Source organism: Microcebus murinus, chromosome 7 (genome assembly GCF_040939455.1).
Source record: "Microcebus murinus isolate Inina chromosome 7, M.murinus_Inina_mat1.0, whole genome shotgun sequence".
NCBI lineage: Eukaryota > Metazoa > Chordata > Mammalia > Primates > Cheirogaleidae > Microcebus > Microcebus murinus.
In genome coordinates this window covers 1,027,294-1,047,271 of record NC_134110.1, presented here as the reverse complement: position 1 = coordinate 1,047,271, position 19,978 = coordinate 1,027,294, and the positions used below count along the sequence as shown (strand labels likewise).

General features: G+C 52.9%; 1 protein-coding gene across 1 annotated transcript in view; it reads left to right on the top strand.

Annotated features, from left to right (window-relative positions):
• CTXND1 (cortexin domain containing 1) overlaps positions 1-19,555 on the top strand; it is a 42,960-nt gene extending 23,405 nt beyond the window's left edge. Inside the window, exons 2-4 of the mRNA XM_076004694.1 lie at positions 4,570-4,739; positions 15,650-15,754; positions 17,957-19,555. Of these exons, the coding sequence (XP_075860809.1) occupies positions 18,013-18,192 (180 nt within the window). The 5' untranslated portion in view covers positions 4,570-4,739; positions 15,650-15,754; positions 17,957-18,012 and the 3' untranslated portion in view covers positions 18,193-19,555. The remainder of the gene's footprint in view (positions 1-4,569; positions 4,740-15,649; positions 15,755-17,956) is intronic.
• Positions 19,556-19,978: the final 423 nt, after the last annotated feature.

The following is a 19,978-nucleotide window of genomic DNA, read 5'->3' as shown; positions in this document are numbered from 1 at the left end:
ATTCTAATTTTCTGCAAATAAAATATTGGCAGAAAAAAAAGTAATGGATAATATTTGGGGGGAAAGGTAAAATAATAGATAATGAGAAAATGTATTGGAAAGCAAAAGAAAGCATGCAACTGATGTAAAACATCAATAATTTGAAAACACCAACAAACTGGAGAAACTTCTGGAAAGTCTGACCAAGAGGAAACATGAATACATACTACGTGCAACAAGTAATAAGCAAATAATCACAGCCAGGAAGGGCACAGAAAGTAATAAGAGAATACCATTTGTAATGTTATATAAGTGAAGGTGAATATTTGCATAATATGGACAATTTCCCAGGAAGTCATAAATTTTCCCCAAACTGTTACAAGTCCCGGTAGAAACTTGCAATGCATTGGCATCTGTACAGGAAATTGAAAAGTGTGAACTAAAGTAAAAATTTAAGGCTCAACCCCCACTGGCTGACTGAATGGACCCCCTCATGGCCAAAGGAATATCTTAAAATTAAATTGGCTGCCAGGAGGACCATTAATGGCCTAAGGGTATGCAAGACACACCTGCAGGTCCTCAATTTACACACAACTAATCTATGTCCTGTGGCTTATCTCCTTATGTTAAAACATTCCAAGCCTTTAGACAAAGCTTCATGTCTTTAACCAATTACAATCCAAAGAATCTTTAAACCCACCTACAACCTGTAAGCCCCTCCCCCTTTGAGATGTCCCACCTTTTTGGGCCAAACCAATGTACGCCTCCCACGCATTGATTGGTGACTTTACCTGTGACACCACCACCCCCTCCCTGAAATGTATAAAAACCAAACTGTCACCCAGCCAAACTGTAACCTAGGGAGTCCACTTGCCCAAGGCCTCTTGGGAGTGGCTCCGGGTCATGATCCTCAAATTGGGCTCAGAATAAATCTCTTTAAAATTATTTTACAGAGTTTGGCTTTTTTTCCTCTGACAAAAGCATTGGCCATCACCCATTTCCAGAAAAGACCCTAGTCACAGGCTAAGTTCAAAAACACTTATAAGGAACTGACAAATCCTCTTAACTTAAACCACTGGAGAGCACACGAACATGTGGAAATCTTTCCAATTTGTGCTAAGAAATCAGAACAACCTAAATATAAGAATCTAATAAAACAGTATGCAAAAAATAGATTCCATCTTACTTAGCAATGATTGTAAAAACCCCAGATAAAGTATTAACATTTGAATCCAGCAGGGTATTAGGAAGTAGACTACCAGGGAGGCTCTGCTTCAGGATATAAATCTGGCTCAACATGCATGAAGATATATACTCACCGACAGTGGAGAAAAACACATCCTGACAAAGGTCTGAAGATCATGAGAGTTCTAAGAACAGCCAACACCTACTGAGTGTTTGGCACATGTCCGGCACTTTGATAAGAGCCTCACTTTTTCTTTAATCCTCCCGACAGCCCTATGGAGTTGGTATTATTACTACCCCCCTTTTTTTTCCATATAAAGGAACTAAAAACTTAGAGAATTTAAATACTTTGCCCAGGCTACGAATAGAAATTCCTTAGCTCGAAGGAAATTATTTCCCAAAATTAACAGCCGACATCACAATGATTGAGTAGTGTAATGTTTTTCGGCGGCGGCGAAAAGAAAGAGCGGGGGCCAAACCACGTGGCTTTATTATACATGTGTGGACGAGGCTCTGGGGCCCCAAGGGGGGGGGGCAGAAGTCGCCGCTGTTTGAAGGGGCCGAGGCCTTTTATACCCTTTGGGCCTGGCTAGGGACTTTTGGCGGGAAGAGCTGGGGATTTTAGGAGGGGCTGGAGGTATTTGTGGAATCCAAGAGGCGAAAGGGTCTTATCCAGGTGGACTTCTGGGTGTGGCTCCTCTCTGTAGGGCCTGGCAGTTTTGTCCTTGGCGGGTCTGGTCTCAGGAGCCTTTTCTTTTTTGATCTAGGGAAGGGAGGGGGCCCGCCACCAGCCCTACAAGTAGGATTCCAGCTCCTTGCCTGATCCCTGGGAGTCGTGTCTCAATAGTCTAGGTCATTCTTTACCTCCACCCAAGGCTTGGTGTGTTTCTGTTCAGCCCATAGCAGAACCGAAGCCCAGCTCGTAACTGGCACTGAATAAAACATAAGCTGACTTTTCCCATCACGCCTCGGCACCAGGGACCGCCTTCCGCCATTGGAACCATCTCCAGGGAACCATGGGCTTCACTTGGAGCCCTGCCGGGCAGTGTGAAGTCCCTGCGCTCGCCGCTGACCGGAACTCAAGGGTCTGGTCCCACTTGGGCATCTTCGATCAAACCATTTGCCCCCTCTGAGCCTCCCTGGCCCCTCAGACGCTAAAGGAACGGCGCTGGCTTGGGCGGGCTCCAAAGCTGACTCTGTCAATCTATGACAAGAGTGCTGACCCACAAACAGGGCTCAAATGACGTCTTCCATTGCAGCAATGTGCTTGGGCGTCTTTCTCGTTGGCCCCCTGCTGCTACGTAAGGGTTGTCAAGTCTGCAGGAAGGAAATGTCAGCGTCTCAATTCACAGCTGGAAACAAATGAAAGATGTTTCTTTGCAAAAGTAGCATCTCTTGCAAAACTTAGCTTGCGAAACTTTGGGCTTTTGCCAGTTTGCCCACCGAACACAGACGATCGGTTCGTGTAGCTCTGCAGAGCATATCTGTGTGCATTTGGGGGGAAATACTAGCAAAAGTCAAGTGCCCGATCTCATACGTCTGACTGGAGTAGAAACAGAAAACACATGCCCGATGCAGCTCGGTGGAGCCCCAGCCAGTCCTGCAGAACAGGGACACGGTGCCCAGAGGTTTCCAAAGAAAGACCAGGTCAAGACAGGCATTTTTATTTTATTTTATTTCATTTTTTGAGACAGAGTCTCACTTTGTTGCCCAGGCTAGATTGAGTGCGGTGGCGTCAGCCTCGCTCACAGCAACCTCAAACTCCTGGGCTCAAGCGATCCTCCTGCCTCAGCCTCCCAAGTAGCTGGGACTACAGGCATACACCACCATGCCTGGCTAATTTTTTCTATATATATTAGTTGGCCAATTAATTTCTTTCTATTTATAGTAGAGACAGGGTCTCGCTCTTGCTCAGGCTGGTTTCGAACTCCTGACCTCGAGCGATCCTCCCGCCTCGGCCTCCTAGAGTGCTAGGATGACAGGCGTGAGCCACCGCGCCCGGCCAAGACAGACATTTTAAAATGTCATTTTGGTTCTGGGTAGTGGAATATTCAACCAGGGGGAAATTTAACATTTCTCTCTGGGGGAGATGAACTGCAGATGAGCACACCTTGGAAAACGGGGGGCAGGGGGAGGCAGGCACGCTTGCAGGGGGAGCCTTGAGCGGGAACTTGACCACCCGCTCCCTCTCCGTGGTCAGTCACAGGAATCCGCTCCCGTGGCCCGGGCTCCCTAAGCGGCATCCAGGGGAGGAGAGAGCATTTCTGCAGCCCCAGAAATGAATCACCCCGGGGATGAAAGCACCGGGCACGGGCCAGGGCCACCGCTCTGAGCCGGGTCACCTTGAGGGGGGAGGGGCTCTGGATCCCAGATGCTGCGGGTTCCGGGACAAGCTCCAGCCCTGCGTCATGGAGGCCAGACGGTGCCCAAGGAGGTGTCCCACATGTGTCCAAGGGGCTGTGACACGGGAACTCTTGGCGGAGAGCTGAGGACAGCCGGAAACCCCCTCCCCAGCCCTTGGAAGGCCACCCCGGCCACTGCAGCAGGGCCTGGAGCAGACTCCCGAGCTGTCAGCAGCTTCCCGAGGTGATGGGCACCCCTGTCCCCAAGGAGGTGCTGCACCTGGGAGGCACAGGTAGACTGGCCCTGTGGTCAGAAATAAGAACCTCCGGGACTTGTTTCATCCTAAGAATCCCACACTCAGAACAGGTGTGCAGTGGAAATATTAATAGGAAATAGGTTTGTCCCCCAGAGGGGAAAGGAGGGACGTGTCTGTCAGATGTACGGGGGGTCGGGGAGGACACCCCCAGCTCTCAGAGCAGGGACGCTGCCCCAGCCCAGGGAGCCCGGGTGGAGGCGGGGTGCACGGAGGACGGCAGGTGTCCCGGACTTGGCCCTGGTCTGGCTGCTGGACCCAGCCCAAGGTGGGCCAAGACGACACTCTGGCCCAACACCCCACAGAGACTGTTTAACCACCTCAGTACGAGCGTCGGCTGTAGTTGACAGCCACAGATGGACGCGCACAGCCCAGCGTGGACTGTAGCCGACAGCCACAGATGAACCGATCGTCGACTTTAGCCGACAGCCGTGATGTGACTTTTCTAATTTTTCATTTATCAAAATAAAATTGCGAACATTTAAAAATAATGTCATGAAAACGTATGTGTGTATGTTACCTGTCCTGATTCACATCACAAGCAAAGCTGCCTGTAAAGTAAAACAAGCTTCCAGTGCTTTCAAGCTTTCCTCGTCACAGGAGAGCAAGACGGGCGCGTCGTCAACGCACAGCGCAGACCGCCGTGCGGACTGCGGGCGAGGTGTCGCGGCCGGTGAGCACTGGACCGAAGCGGTTAATCTGGGTTTCCTGCTTCATTTTGAGCCATTTTTCAAATTACGTTTTTCTAGGAAAGCACCCACGTTGCTGAAGTTTCCAAGGGCACCGGCGGAGTGTGACAGAGCTTGGCCCCGGTCCTGCCCCGGCTCCCTGGCGTCTGGCTCCTCGCGGCGCGGCTCCGCCCTCCCCCTTCTCCTAGATCCCACCCGCCAAACGTCTGTCCAGGTGCAAGCTATTTCAGGTAACTTGCTCCGGGGTTTATGTTTAGTTCTGTTGGTTTTCTGCTCCGTGAATCGTTAGTTTGTACTTTTAACTCTACGAATCTCATCTTCCGGATTTTCCCGATGTCGTTTATAGGCAACTTCCTAAGTCGGTTCCCCGTTTCTCTGCATTTAATTCCTTCCGTTCAACGATGAAGGTTGCAATTTTGCCCCAGAGTGCACTAACCTGCTTTTTCTTTCTCTTTACATCCTTGTAAGGGTTTTCCCCCGTGATTTTTGAAAATCAGAGATTGCCTGGAAAAATGTAAGGCGTAGGTCTCTTTCCATCGAAAATGCCTTCTGTGCAGTTAGTGCGTTCAGGCCACAGACGTAAGCCTCTCTTCAGCTCAGGGAGCTTTTCCATCGCGGTCATTTCTTCTGGGCAGGGGCTGGCGCAAGCAGGGCAGGGAGGGAGGGGGCCCGGCAGGGGCGCGTCTCAGATGACGGACAAGTTTCTGCCCCGTCCCCTCTGGAGTGCGGACGGCACTGCAGGGATTGTCCTCCCAAGAGGCCTGAGCTGGACCTTCAGTCGTCAGCCGTGGGCCACCCCAGCGTGGCACCAGCGCCAGGGCTGTCCCACCCAAGGGCGGCCTCCCGGGCGGTCACGCGTGTCGGTTGCTTGGAGGAAAACACACGGGGGCCGGGGCTGTGCCGTGGCCGGGGAAGGGGTTCCGGGGCTCCGAGTGGGGCCCGGAGCATCCACACGAGGTTAGGAAAGGACCCAGCAGGATGAACACGGCGCTTGCAGACATCTGACACAGAGACGGTGACATCTCTCCGCAGAACCCTTCTCTGTCCGGACTCCTGTCTAAGTCGGCGCTGCCCGTCCCGCCGGTGGTCGCTGGGAGGGCTCTTAGCGGTGAGGGGCGTGTAGATACTGGACGGTAACGAATGCTAAGCACCACGTCCCCTGCGTCCCAGCCCCTCCGCACATCTTCCCAGCCCTGGCGGTTGCCATGGTTTCAGTCGCCTGTTACGTACACTCGTTGTCATCTCTCTCTGAGCGGCCTGTGATCGGCTGTGATGCAGGGTGGGTCTCTGAGCACAGTCCTGGGGGACGATGTGGTTGCCGGGGTTACGGCGTGGGACAGCTCTGTCCTGGGCAGACGCCACCCCCTGAACCATTCGCCGGTCTGGGGGACGTGATGAGACAGGTCACCTTTCGGGACGGCTGTGCTTCTATTTGCGGAGCCGGCTGACTGCTGCACGTGGCCAGCCCTGAGTCTGGCCGCCCCGGGCGAACGCGTCATGCTGCTGCTGCCTGCGATGAGCGGGTGACTTTCAGTCCCCTCGGCTTCCTGCCGCCGGTGGCTGTGGGCACCGGCCAAGCCTCAGGTCTCATCCTTGGCTCCCAGGGTGAGGGTGCCCCTGGCCCGGCTCAGACTCCGCCCTCGGGCAGTTACACACGGAGTTGCATCCCCCCAAAAAATTCACACGTTGAAGCCGTAACCCCCAAAGTCACCGTATTTAGGAGACAGGGCTTTCAGGAGGTGACGGAGGTTGAATGAGGTCATACAGGCGGGGTCCCAATGCGGTGGAAGGGGCGGCCCTGTAGGGAGCCACGCAAGCACGCAGGGCAGGGAGAGGCCCGGCATGGGCACAGCGTGGAGACGCCCCCTGCAAGCCGGGAGCCGACCTCAGGGGCAGGCAGCCTGCGGGACGGTGAGCTGGAGACTCCAGGCTGCAGATGTGCTTCTACCGCGCTCTGTGGTGGCCGCCCGAGCAGAGACGCAGACAGAAATAAAGAAATAAATTGAAGGGATGCCCTCTAACCCTTTTTAGGGAGAGGCAAAGATATATACATTGTAACCAAAATGCCTAAAAAAAAAAAAACAAAACAAAACACCTGTTATCCAAAGGTGGGCAGGTGGGAGGGGGAGGAGGGGAGGGGTGTGTACTGACACAATGGGTGCGGTGCGCACCACCTGGGCGTTGGACATGCTTGAAGCTCTGGCATGGCGGGGTGGGGGAGGGGTGGCAGGGGCAAGGTATGTAACCCTAACAATATTTGTACCCCCATAATATGAGGAAATAAATAAAAGGAAAAATTAGTTTTAAAAATATCCATAGGAAAAAATGAATAACAAAGGAAAGAAAGGAAAGAGAGAGAGAGAGAGAGAAAGAAAGAAAGAAAGAAAGAAAGAAAGAAAGAAAGAAAGAAAGAAAGAAAGAAAGAAAGAAAGAAAGAAAGAAAGAAAGAAAGAAAAGAAATTCACCAGCACAGAAAGAGAGGCAGGGCAGGGCAGCCTTGAGGTGGGTCCTTCACGGATCTCCCAGGAGGACAGCAAAGCGGGCTCACGGTGCGGCTGTTACCCTCTTAGCGTGCCGTGAGGTGCAGGTCCCTGGGAGAGCGAGGGGCATGGCAGCCACAGAGCGAAGGCGGAAAAGGTAAGTGTCCTTCCTCCCTCCCTGAGCCACGGGCTGGCCGGGGGAGGAGAGACACCCACAGAAGTGGGGAACAGTGGGGAACAGCTTTGGGCTCGTTCCGTTTGAACCCAGCAGAGCAAAGGTGGAAACAGTTTGACTCTGTTTAGGGGAGAAACACTTGACGAGCACTAATACGTGCTAATGGTAATATTCGATGTAGTATTAATACTTAATGCTAAACTCCAATGCATTGGCCGGGACAAGCCTGGCTGTGCCTCAGACCACTCTGCCCCAGAGAGCTAAGGAAACGACCAGGACAGCAGAAGACAAATGAGCCAGAAGGGTCCAGAGGCAGGGGAAGGACAAGGGCCCCTGGCCAGGCCCATGTTTACACTGCCAGGTAGTCAGTGACCAAACTCCTCACGTGTAACCGAAATGCTACGGACATTTTTTTTTTCTTATCTGCTTCAAGCAGGTTTCTAATCTACAACTTTTTTTAAAATTGAGTTCCAGTTTCAGTTAGTTTAGTAGTTGCATGGGTGCTTTCAAAAGCACAAATAAGGTGTCATATTTTCAAAATGCAAAACTGCCCCGATTGGCATTTTAGTAAATGTTACCAAACCAGCACGTGAGTCCAAAGTAGTTAGGTCCCCCTAAGAGATCGTTGCTGAAGACAGAGGATGGGGCAGGAGGCGTCACACCTGTGAGCTTCCCTGAGCACCTGCCCGGCGCCGTGCATGGATTTGTGCGCAAAGCCTGTGTCTGTGCAACCTTTGAACTGTGACCTCCTTATTGCTGGATTTTTCCCTAAAACCCTGACTCAGAGACCTGCTTCAGGTCCTATGTTTGGATTTTTCATTTTCCCTGTGGCTTTCCCACTTGGACCTGCTGTCCCATAGTCCTAAAACCGCACTCTCTGACAAGGGGGCTGGGTCAGCCCAGAGCCCAGGGCCCTTAGGGGCCACTGGTTCACTCAGGTTAGAATCCCTGACTCTTCAGAATCTATCTCCAACTGCCTCAGGACGATGGCAGATGGAGCCTTTGGCTCCTGCAATCTCAGCGCTGAAGGACAAAGCAGCTACGCTGGGACCACGGAGCGGCTGCTGGGAAGGCAGCCGCTCTGCTCCCAGGGAACTGCGGAGGAGCTCAGAGCCGCGTTGTCTCCTGGGTGTCGTGTCCTCACTTCCAAGCAGAGCTGGACAGAGCTCCTGGCGCCTGGTGATGAGGGCTAATGAGCACACTCCATCTGGAAGGCAGGGAGGCAAGTCTGCTCCGTAAGGCCACGTTCTTGGCATTCGCCCCAGCCGGAGGCACTGGTGACGCATCTGATGCTAACTCGGGACTTCAGGGTCAGCATTTGCAAGGCCAGCCCACGTCCTGCTGCGACACACAGAGCACGCAACTCCAGCATGGCCATCCTCCCCGACAGCCACTGCATGACTGTGTGGAATCCGTGCTGTGGGGCCTGGGGGTCAGCAACATGGGTTTGCCGCAGGTCCAGCTGTGCCTCTGCTCTGAACCAGGCATCCTCAAACTATGGCCTACAGGCCACATGCCACCCGCCTAGGACATTTATCCAGCCCGCTGGGTGGTTTTGCCACAGCTGCCTGTCCTGCTTAGCAGCTGACTCATCCTCAGCCCATAGTGCGCACTCTCCAACAGTCTGAGGGACAGTGAACTGGTCCCCTGTTTTAAAAGTTTGAGGACCGCTGCTCTGAACAAAGTAGAGTCCTCTCCCACACTCCAGTCTCGCCATCAAGGAAAGACTCTCCCACACTCCAGTCTCTCCATCTAGGAAAGACTCTCCCACACTCCAGTCTCTCCATCTAGGAAAGACTCTCCCACACTCCAGTCTCTCCATCAAGGAAAGACTCTCCCACACTCCAGTCTCTCCATCTAGGAAAGACTCTCCCACACTCCAGTCTCTCCATCTAGGAAAGACTCTCCCACACTCCAGTCTCTCCGTCTAGGAAAGACTCTCCCACACTCCAGTCTCTCCGTCTAGAAAAGACTCTCCCACACTCCAGTCTCTCCGTCAAGGAAAGACTCTCCCACACTCCAGTCTCTCCATCAAGGAAAGACTCTCCCACACTCCAGTCTCTCCGTCAAGGAAAGACTCTCCCACACTCCAGTCTCTCCGTCTAGGAAAGACTCTCCCACACTCCAGTCTCTCCATCAAGGAAAGACTCTCCCACACTCCAGTCTCTCCGTCTAGGAAAGACTCTCCCACACTCCAGTCTCTCCGTCTAGAAAAGACTCTCCCACACTCCAGTCTCTCCGTCAAGGAAAGACTCTCCCACACTCCAGTCTCTCCATCAAGGAAAGACTCTCCCACACTCCAGTCTCTCCATCAAGGAAAGACTCTCCCACACTCCAGTCTCTCCGTCTAGGAAAGACTCTCCCACACTCCAGTCTCTCCATCAAGGAAAGACTCTCCCACACTCCAGTCTCTCCGTCAAGGAAAGACTCTCCCACACTCCAGTCTCTCCGTCTAGGAAAGACTCTCCCACACTCCAGTCTCTCCGTCTAGGAAAGACTCTCCCACACTCCAGTCTCTCCATCTAGTAAAGACTCTCCCACACTCCAGTCTCTCCGTCTAGGAAAGACTCTCCCACACTCCAGTCTCTCCGTCTAGGAAAGACTCTCCCACACTCCAGTCTCTCCCTCTAGAAAAGACTCTCCCACACTCCAGTCTCTCCGTCTAGGAAAGACTCTCCCACATTCCAGTCCCTCTGTCTAGGAAAGGCAGGGATGTGGACTAGATCTGTATCTCCAAAGCGTGGTCCAGGGAACCCCACAGTGGAGTGTGCATGCCACACTCATGATGGTGACACTGCTGGAGAGGGTGAGGGGACTGGTTCATAGGTTAGGAGTGACAATATTAGGATTTGCTTCTTTAAAATAGACAAAGCAAAGATAATTATGTAATAATTGCAAATTCTGCATGATAGAACTGGAAGTGCTTGTTATGCTATTGTGTGTACTTTCCTAGGCCTTAGATTTCTCAGCAATAAAACTGTAAGGTTTTCTGGCAGTGAAAGCAGCAGACACAGAGAGAGAGTGGGGCCAAACAACGTGGCTTTATTGAGTGCTCCCAGGTGAGGTTCGCAGGTCCCAAGGAGGGGGGCAAGAATTCATGCCCGTTTGGAGGGAGTTAGGGCTCTTATACTGTTTGAGGTGGACCGGGGATTTTTGGCAGGAAGAGCTGGGGATTTTCCACTGTGACCTTTGGTAGTTACTGAGAAATAGGAGAGGTTGGCAGTATTTGTGGAATCCAGGAACCAAAAAATTTCTTATCTGGGTGGACATCCAGCTGTTGTTGTTTTCAGTGGGGCCTGGCAGTTGTCCTTGGTGGGTCTGGTCTCGTGAGCCTTTACTTTTTGATCGAGGGAGGGGAGGGGGGACCACCACCAGCCTTACAAAAACAAGTGCAGGAGCAGGAGCAGGTCTTGACCTGGAAGTAAGGAAAGCACTGACCTCCCGTGCCCAGTACATGCAGAAATGTACATGTAGAAATGTAGTTTCTATTTTAATAAATGACACCATGCTTGAATTACTATTCCTAAGCTTACTTTTCCATCTGACAGAATTTCTTACCCTTCTTGTGTGTGTGTACATGTGTGTTTCTATTAACAGCTTCAAAGTGCTCCATCACACACACACACACACACACACACACACACACACACACACACACACACAATGCTGTTTTAACCATTTCATTATTAACAAAAGTTAATTTTGTTCCTGGTTTTTCACTGCAGCAATACTGCAGTGAACAACTGTCAACATCCCAGAGCAAAGGAGCAGCAGAACTTTGCCCGAACACCTATTTCCTTGTCCTCAGGCCTGGCTACATAGTCATGAGTGCCTGTCAGCAAGCGGCAGTGTTCTCAAGCTTCATGCTTTTGCAGCCCACATGGAGTCAGACATCAGGTGCAGAAGGAGCCTGACTAGTGTCCCCTGCACAGTTTTCAGTTGTCTTAAGCAACTAATAAAAAGAAAAAAGAAACTAGAATTCAACACAGGCCAAGAAGGAACAGCCCAGGAAAACACCTGAGGTTCTCAATGCAGAACCCTAGAGTGCAATACCCTAGTATTGTCAAACCAAAGGTGGACATTAGCCTTGTGTGTAAGAAGTGAACCCCACCTTGAATGGGGTCAGCCCCGTGTTAAGTTAGGGTGACCGTCCTGCACTGCAGCTGCTGGCCAGGGGAGTGGAAACCCTCTCTGCTCGATAGTGTCACCCAGAGCCATGGCCATGTTTCACATTGCTGCTCATATTGGGTATATCAAGAAATCGAACCAAAAATAAATAACCAAACAAACGATAGGAGCTGACCTGCAGATGACCCAGATACTGGAGTTATCAAATGTGGACTTGAAAAAAATGGTGATTAATGTGTTCAGAAAAACAGGTAACAAGGTGAAAATTTTCACTGGAGAGATGGAAACTGTTTTAAAGCATCCAATGGAAATTCCAAAATGGAAAAGTATGGCTGAAGTGGAATTTGAATGGGTAGGTTTGACAGCTAATTGGACGTAGCGGAAGAGAAGATCGAGGAACTGGAAGTTTGTGCAGTAGGAAATATTCAGACTGCGGCACTAAAGGAACAGCGAGTGCAGAAGGCAGGCACGACACACAACTCGAGGCATGCTGGAAAGGTCTGAGTGTGCTCGGAGTGCCTCAAAGAAGGGAGGGAATATGGGTGCATATCTGCAGGGGAAGGGCCGAGAACTTTCAAAAGCTGACAAGATATTAAGAGGGATTTAAGAAGTAATACAAAGACTAGGTGGGAAAGTACAGAGAAAGCCATGCCTCGGCACGTCCACATTAAAACTCTTGGAAACCAAGGACAGACGGAAAATCCCTAATGCAGGTGGAGAAGAATGTGCATCACTTGCAATGGAGTGGCCAGTGAGACCATGGGAATGTCACTCCCTGGAGGACAGGCCACACGGCGCCCACAGCCATGCAGAGCCGAGAGCAAATGCTGCAGCCAAGGCCAGAGTCCTAAGCAGGTTTCCCCGTAAAACCGAGAAGAAAGCAACGTGGGCGCATGAGCAGCAACGTGTAAACGTCACACACGCAAACCACGTGGATAGAGCTGCCCTACGCCGGAGGGGACGGGAAAGGAGGAAACTAGGATGAGCTCCCTCATCTCCTAGTACCGACTAAACAGTCACCTAAGCTGACAATTCAAATCATAGAAACTGAAGCACGAGCCGGGCGTGGTGGCTCACACCTGTAATCCTAGCACTCTGGGAGGCCAAGGCGGGCGGATTGCTTGAGGTCAAGAGTTCGAAAGCAGCCTGAGCAAGAGAGAGGCCCCCGTCTCTACTATAAATAGAAGGAAATTAATTGACCAACTAATATATATATAGAAAAAATTAGCCGGGCATGGTGGCGCATGCCTGTAGTCCCAGCTACTCGGGAGGCTGAGGCAGGAGGATCGCTTGAGCCCAGGAGTCTGAGGTTGCTGTGAGCTAGGCTGATGCCACAGCACTCACTCTAGCCTGAGCAACAAAGCGAGACTCTGTCTCAAAAAAAAAAAAAAGAAAAGAAAATAAATTGAAGCACGAAACTAAAGCACTGAAGCATAGAAACTAAAAGAACAAACAATAAAGAAGCTACTCTAGCCACTAACCTTAGGTGGTGGAGGAGAAAGGAGAAATAAGATAAGTATTCAAGGGCAAAGGAATAAATGAAAAAGATCAAACAAATAAAGTCAATATATTTTATCTCAACTCTCTGCTTCCAAGGCCAAAAGGAAGAGAAAGACTCTTCTCCAGTAGAAGAGTGAATAAAGGATATTAACAGAGTTCACAGCAAAGGAAATACAAATGGATCTTAAGCATATGCAAAGATGTTCAACCTCCTTCACTGAGAGAAGTGAAAATTAAAACCACACTGAGAGTTAGAAGAGTGTATATATTTGTCAAATCTCAAAAATTATAGACTCAAAAGATTTACACATTTCACTGTACATTAGTTTTACCTGTTAAAAAAAACTATAAATAGGCTGGGTGCATTGGCTCAAACCTGTAATCCCAGGGCTCTGGGAGGCCAAGGTGGGAGGTTCACTTGAGGCCAGGAGTTTGAGACCAGTCTGTGCAACACAGCAAGACCCCGTCTCTACAAAAAAAATCTTTTAAAAAAGTTAGCCGGGCATGGTGGTGCATAGCTGTACTCCCAGCTACTCTGGAGGCTGAAGCAGGAGGATCGCTTGGGCCCAGGAGTTGGAGGCTGCAGTGAGCTAGGATTGTGCCACTGCAGTCCTGCCTGGGTGATAGGGAAAAACCCTATCTCTTAAAAAAAATTATAAACAAATATTGAATTCTAGTTATATCGCTCAAGTGCTTGGAAGTGTACTAACATCTGCCTCTTACTTTGAAATGCATTCAAAAATTTAATAAATGGATAGGCAGACAAATATGAAATAAACCAAATATAGCAAAATATTAACTGTAGAATCAAGGTGGTGGGTGTATGTACCACCTGTTAATATCCTTTATTCACCCTTCTACTGGAGAAGAGTCTTTCTCTTCCTTTTGGCCTTGGAAGCAGAGAGTTGAGATAAAATATATTGACTTTGATTATTTGTTTGATCTTTGTTTTCATTTATTCCTTTGCCCTTGAATACTTCTCTTATTTCTCCTTTCTCTTCCACCACCTAATGTTAGTGGCTAGAGTAGCTTCCTTGTTGTTTGTTCTTTTAGTTTCTATGCTTCAGCGCTTTAGTTTCATGCTTCAGTTTCTCTGATTTGAATTGTGTGGCTAGGTGACTGTTTAGTCGGTACTAGGAGATGAGGGAGCTCATCCTAGTTTCCTCCTAGTTTCAACTTCTATGTTTGAAAACATGTATAATAACATGTGAAGAAAAAAACACAAAAATACAAAAGATAACTCTGTTTCCAAGATTGTAATACAACAGTCTCTCTCAACCTTTGCCAGTGGAAGCTTATATAGATACAGCTTCCAGGGATAACACCAACCAGAATTAAAATGCATTTATCTTTAGATACAATAATTCCACCTGAAGGAATTTAATCTACAGACATATTCAGACATGTGCAAAATAACACAGCTACAAGGACATTAGTGCTATCGTTGTATGACAAACAAAAGGTTGGAAATCGTGTCTAATCAACAGAAGAACGATTAAAAATACTATGGCATATCCACACAATGAAATGCAATACAGCCATTAGAAAGAAGCAGTCTTCTATACATTGACATGAAATAATCTCCAAGATGTTTTAAATTAAAAACTAAGATTTGGGACAGTTTACACAATAAGCTTGCGTTTGAATGAAAAACAAACGCACAAATACACATATTTCCTCATGCAAGCGCAGACTGTGTCCAGAGGAGAGGCACGCGTGAGGACAACAGTCCTTTCCTCTGGAGAGGGACAGGGTGGCCGGGGCAGAGGTAGTTTAAAAAGCTGCTTTTCATGGTTTTCTTTTCATCTTTTTGAGCTTTGAGCTGTATACAAGTATTACTTATGCAAAAATGTTAAATTTAATTCTCAAAAAATTGAAAATGGGATCACCATATAATGCAGCAATTCCACTTCCGGTTATACCCCAAGAAGTACTGAAAGCGGGGCCCAGAGAGGGACCCGCACAGCCACGCCCACAGCAGCCTAATCCACAGTGACCACGCCCACTGAGCCCAAGCCCACAGCCGCCTCCTCCACAGTGGCCACGCCCACACAGGCCACGACCACAGCTGCCTCTCTCACAGCAGCCTCTCCCACAGAGGCCACACCCACAGCAGCCTCTCCCACAGAGGCCACGCCCACATAGGCCATGCACACAGCTGCCTCTCCCACAGCAGCCTCTCCCACAGAGGCCACACCCACATAGGCCATGCACACAGCTGCCTCTCCCACGGAGGCCACACCCACAGCAGCCACGCCCACACAGGCCACACCCACAGCAGCCCAGAGGCAGCGACAACCCAAGCCCCAAGTTAGGATGGAGGGATAAGTAAAATGGGGTCTGTCCTGCAGTGGAATATTCTTCACCCTTAAAAAGGAGGGACATCCCGATGCAGCTACAGCATGGATGAACAGAGGACATCACTCTGAGTGCAACAAGAAGGCAGGCCCTGTGCGATCCCACCTGTGCAGGTGTGCGGAGCACTCGGTTCAGAGACAGAGAGTAGAGCAGGCTGCCGGGGTTGGGGGCGGGAAGCGAAGTTCAGCTCAGCGAGACGGAAAGACTGCTGGAGGTGGACAGTGGTGACGGCCGCACCACAATTGAATGTCCTTAATGACACTAGACAAGACACTTAAATGCCACTGTATGCGACAAATGGTTAAGATGGCAAATTTGATACGTATTTGGCCACACATTTTTAAAAGACAGACAGGAAGGACACATGGCACCAGCCAAGCTTGTGGCTGCTGCAGCTCACAGCCCAGGGAGGAGCACCGGGCCAGCCCCTCAGCTCAGAACAGCAACCTGGGCCTGCGTCGCAGGAATGACCCTCCTCCTCTGTCCCCTTCTGTTCCAGCCGTCCTCCGGCGCCAGCTCCCGGAGGGAAAGGCCAGTGCCCGACGGCTCCCCTCCCCCTGGGATGGCCAGGTCCCTGTGAAGTGGTGACCACTCCAGCCAGCAGGTCAGTGTCCCCAGCACCAGGGAGGACACAGACAAGGGGTGAGGGAGGGACAGCATGGCTGCCTGCGGTCCAGATACTCCAGTGCTTCTGAAGACTCCTGGAGCGCCATATGGAGCAGAGGCGTAGAGCCGCCTTTGCCCCCAATCCCGGGGACACAGAGACTCGCAGAGACCCAGGGTTTGGGATGTGGGACTTGCATAAGTCATTTCACTGCTCCGTGCCTCAGTTTCCACATTTAACATGGCCCTTGTGAGGCATGGTAACTGCTTCCAAGGCTACCGTAGGTGAGGAGAGGGAGGAGGGATGACTGCCCTGTGAGGAGAGGGAGGAGGGATGACTGCCGTGTGAGGAGAGGGAGGACTGGATGACTGCCCTGTGAGGAGAGGGAGGAGGGATGACTGCTGTGAGGAGAGGGAGGAGGGATGACTGCCCTGTGAGGAGAGGGAGGAGGGATGACTGCCCTGTGAGGAGAGGGAGGAGGGATGACTGCTGTGAGGAGAGGGAGGAGGGATGACTGCCGTGTGAGGAGAGGGAGGAGGGATGACTGCTGTGAGGAGAGGGAGGAGGGATGACTGCTGTGAGGAGAGGGAGGAGGGATGACTGCCGTGTGAGGAGAGGGAGGAAGGATGACTGCTGTGTGAGGAGAGGGAGGAGGGATGACTGCCCTATGAAGAGAGGGAGGAGGGATGACTGCTGTGTGAGGAGAGGGAGGAGGGATGACTGCCATGTGAGGAGAGGGAGGAGGGATGACTGCCCTGTGAGGAGAGGGAGGAGGGATGACTGCTGTGAGGAGAGGGAGGAGGGATGACTGCCGTGTGAGGAGAGGGAGGAAGGATGACTGCTGTGTGAGGAGAGGGAGGAGGGATGACTGCTGTGAGGAGAGGGAGGAGGGATGACTGCCGTGTGAGGAGAGGGAGGAAGGATGACTGCTGTGTGAGGAGAGGGAGGAGGGATGACTGCTGTGAGGAGTGGGAGGAGGGATGACTGCCCTATGAAGAGAGGGAGGAAGAATGACTGCCCTGTGAGGAGAGGGAGGAGGGATGACTGCCCTGTGAGGAGAGGGAGGAGGGATGACTGCCCTATGAAGAGAGGGAGGAAGGATGACTGCTGTGTGAGGAGAGGGAGGAGGGATGACTGCTGTGAGGAGAGGGAGGAGGGATGACTGCCGTGTGAGGAGAGGGAGGAGGGATGACTGCCCTGTGAGGAGAGGGAGGAAGGATGACTGCTGTGTGAGGAGAGGGAGGAGGGATGACTGCCCTATGAAGAGAGGGAGGAAGGATGACTGCTGTGTGAGGAGAGGGAGGAGGGGATGACTGCCCTATGAAGAGAGGGAGGAGGGATGACTGCCCTATGAAGAGAGGGAGGAAGGATGACTGCTGTGTGAGGAGAGGGAGGAAGGATGACTGCTGTGTGAGGAGAGGGAGGAGGGGATGACTGCCGTGTGAGGAGAGGGAGGAGGGATGACTGCTGTGAGGAGAGGGAGGAGGGATGACTGCCCTATGAAGAGAGGGAGGAAGGATGACTGCCGTGTGAGGAGAGGGAGGAGGGATGACTGCTGTGAGGAGAGGGAGGAGGGATGACTGCCCTATGAAGAGAGGGAGGAAGGATGACTGCCGTGTGAGGAGAGGGAGGAGGGATGACTGCTATGAGGAGAGGGAGGAGGGATGACTGCTGTGTGAGGAGAGGGAGGAGGGGTGACTGCCGTGTGAGGAAAGGGAGGAGGGATGATCACCATGTTGGGACAGGGACAGCAGGGTCCTCACCCTAAAACCCCCTGGCCAGCGGGGCCTGCGGGGAGCTCACCCCCCTGGGCCTGGCCTGCTCCCCCGAGCGCACCTGCCGGGCCAGGGCTGTGCACTCGGTCTTCACAGCCCTGTGGAGCCGGTGTTGATAAGTGTTCTCAGCAGGGGCAGGTGGGACCCGGAGAGTGAGTCACTCTTGGCAGGCTGAGTGAGGGATGTGTGGGGTGGGCATCCCCAGTGGGGTCCTACGGATGACCCCAAGGTGCCCAGACGTGGGCTATAGTGCGGTGGCAGAGCCGGGGTGGTTACCTGCACCAGGTGCCTGCACGGCTGAGGGCTGCCCTCCCCTCCCGAGCGCCTGGGGCTCGAGGCTGGCTCTGGGGGCCGAGGTGGGTGTCCTCACCTGCCCAGGGGAATGGCCAGCCCTCCATGGCCCCCGCCACCCCGCCTGTCTCCGCAGGGGTGGAAGATGGTACCAGCCAGGCCCCCGCCCGAGGAGCAGCCCGCCGCCGCAAGATGGAGGAGCCCACGCCCGAGCCGGTCTACGTGGACGTGGACAAAGGGCTGACCCTGGCCTGCTTCGTCTTCCTCTGCCTCTTCCTCGTGGTCATGATCATCCGCTGCGCCAAGGTCATCATGGACCCCTACAGCGCCATCCCCACGTCCACCTGGGAGGAGCAGCACCTGGACGACTGAGCCGGGCGGCGGGACCGGCCCGTGACCCTCCCCAGCCACCAGCCCACAGCCTGTGGCCGCCGGGAGTGGACGTGGCCAGGGGGGCAGGCCTGGCCCTCACTCGCGCCCACGGGGAGCGGGGGTCTCTGGGGCAGCCGGGCTGGGGGGGGGCAGGAGGCCGGGGGTCCCGGCAGGGCAGGCTCTGCAGGGGCCGGGTGGTGGCCTTCCTGGGCTTCTGGGCTCCTTCCGGAACTGGATCCAGCACGGACGCCCCTCCCCCACGTCACACAACACACATCTGGGGGGGCGGGGGGGGGTATCGTTGAAACGCAAAGTAGCGCATGGAGACCCCCAGCGAGGGACCCTGCCCAGGGGCCTGGGCGAGGGTGGCAAGGGTGGAGTGGAGGCCCAGGCGCCTGCCTGAAAACGCACAAGAGGCTCACGGTGCCGGCAGCTTCCCAGCAGTGAGTGTGTGTGTGTGTGTGTGTGTGTGTGTGTGTGTGTGTGTTTATTTGTTTGTTTTGAGGCAGAGTCTCACGCTGTTGCCCGGGCTAGAGTGCCGTGGCGCCAGCCTGGCTCACAGCAACCTCAAACTCCTGGGCTCAAGCGATCCTCCTGCCTCAGCCTCCCGAGTAGCTGGGACTACAGGCATGCACACCACCACGCCCGGCTAATATTTTTTCTCTATATATTTTAGTTGTCCAGCTGATTTCTTTCTATTTACAGTAGAGACGGGGTCTCGCTCTTGCTCAGAGCTGGTCTCCAACTCCTGACCTCGAGCGATCCTCCCGCCTCGGCCTCCCAGAGTGCCGGGGTGACAGGCGTGAGCCTCCGCGCCCGGCCCCAGCGGTGCTTGCTTGAAACTGAAACACAGAGGCACGTGTTGTTCCTGTAACAGACACAACGTGCGGTTTGGGGATTTGGAGGAAAACAGAGAAATGGAAGGAAAAGGGGAAGGTCGCAGCCACGGCCCTCCCAGAAGCCGCCACTCGGACTCGTTTTCTCCCGCCTTTCGTGCACGTGTTTGCAGTCGCACTCACGCTCCACGCTCGGCGTCCTGTCCCCTCTCGCGGCAGCAGGAACCCGGCCCTGTTTCCCCCGACACCTGCCCGCCCGCCCGCTCGGCGGCCTCGGGGACTTGCTCAGGGCAGGTCCCGGTCTGGCCATGTCCTTTGAGCGGGCGGTTTCTTTTAAGCAACTTTTCCTCACGCAAAATTATTCTACTCAGTAACCTTCTGAGGGTGCACAGTCCACGAGGGGAATGTCGGACAGGGAGCCCCGGGTTCTCGCCCTGCTGTGTGACCTTGAGCAAGTGACTTCACCTCTCTGTGCCTCAGTTCCCTCGTTGTAAGTTAGAGAAGAAAAGCCTTGCCGGTTTATTTTATTTTATGTTATTTTGCATCTATCGCGTGTGAATGAGGGGCCGGAGCGGAGCGCCCTGAGCCGCGGGGGAGGAGTGACTTGGGCAATGACCCTCCCCGGGCCTCCCTCCCGTCCCCCGCCCACCCCACATCTGGGACCTCACAGCAAGGACTGTTGCTCCTGAGCCGCAGACCTGGTGGCAGGTCCCACCCCCTCCTGCACTTCCTGGTTCCATGACAACCCCGAACAACTCCCACGGCCTCTCCGAGCCCCAACTTCCTCATCTTTACAGAGGGGGAGCAACCTCTGCCTCCCAAGGTGGAGTGAGGACCAGCGAGAGGACAGCAGAGCTCCTTCCTGGATCCGCCACCACCCCGGGGAAGCATGGGGGAGGGGCAGGGGTTCCCCCACTCCCTGCACAGCCGGGACCCCTGGGCCTCCCTCC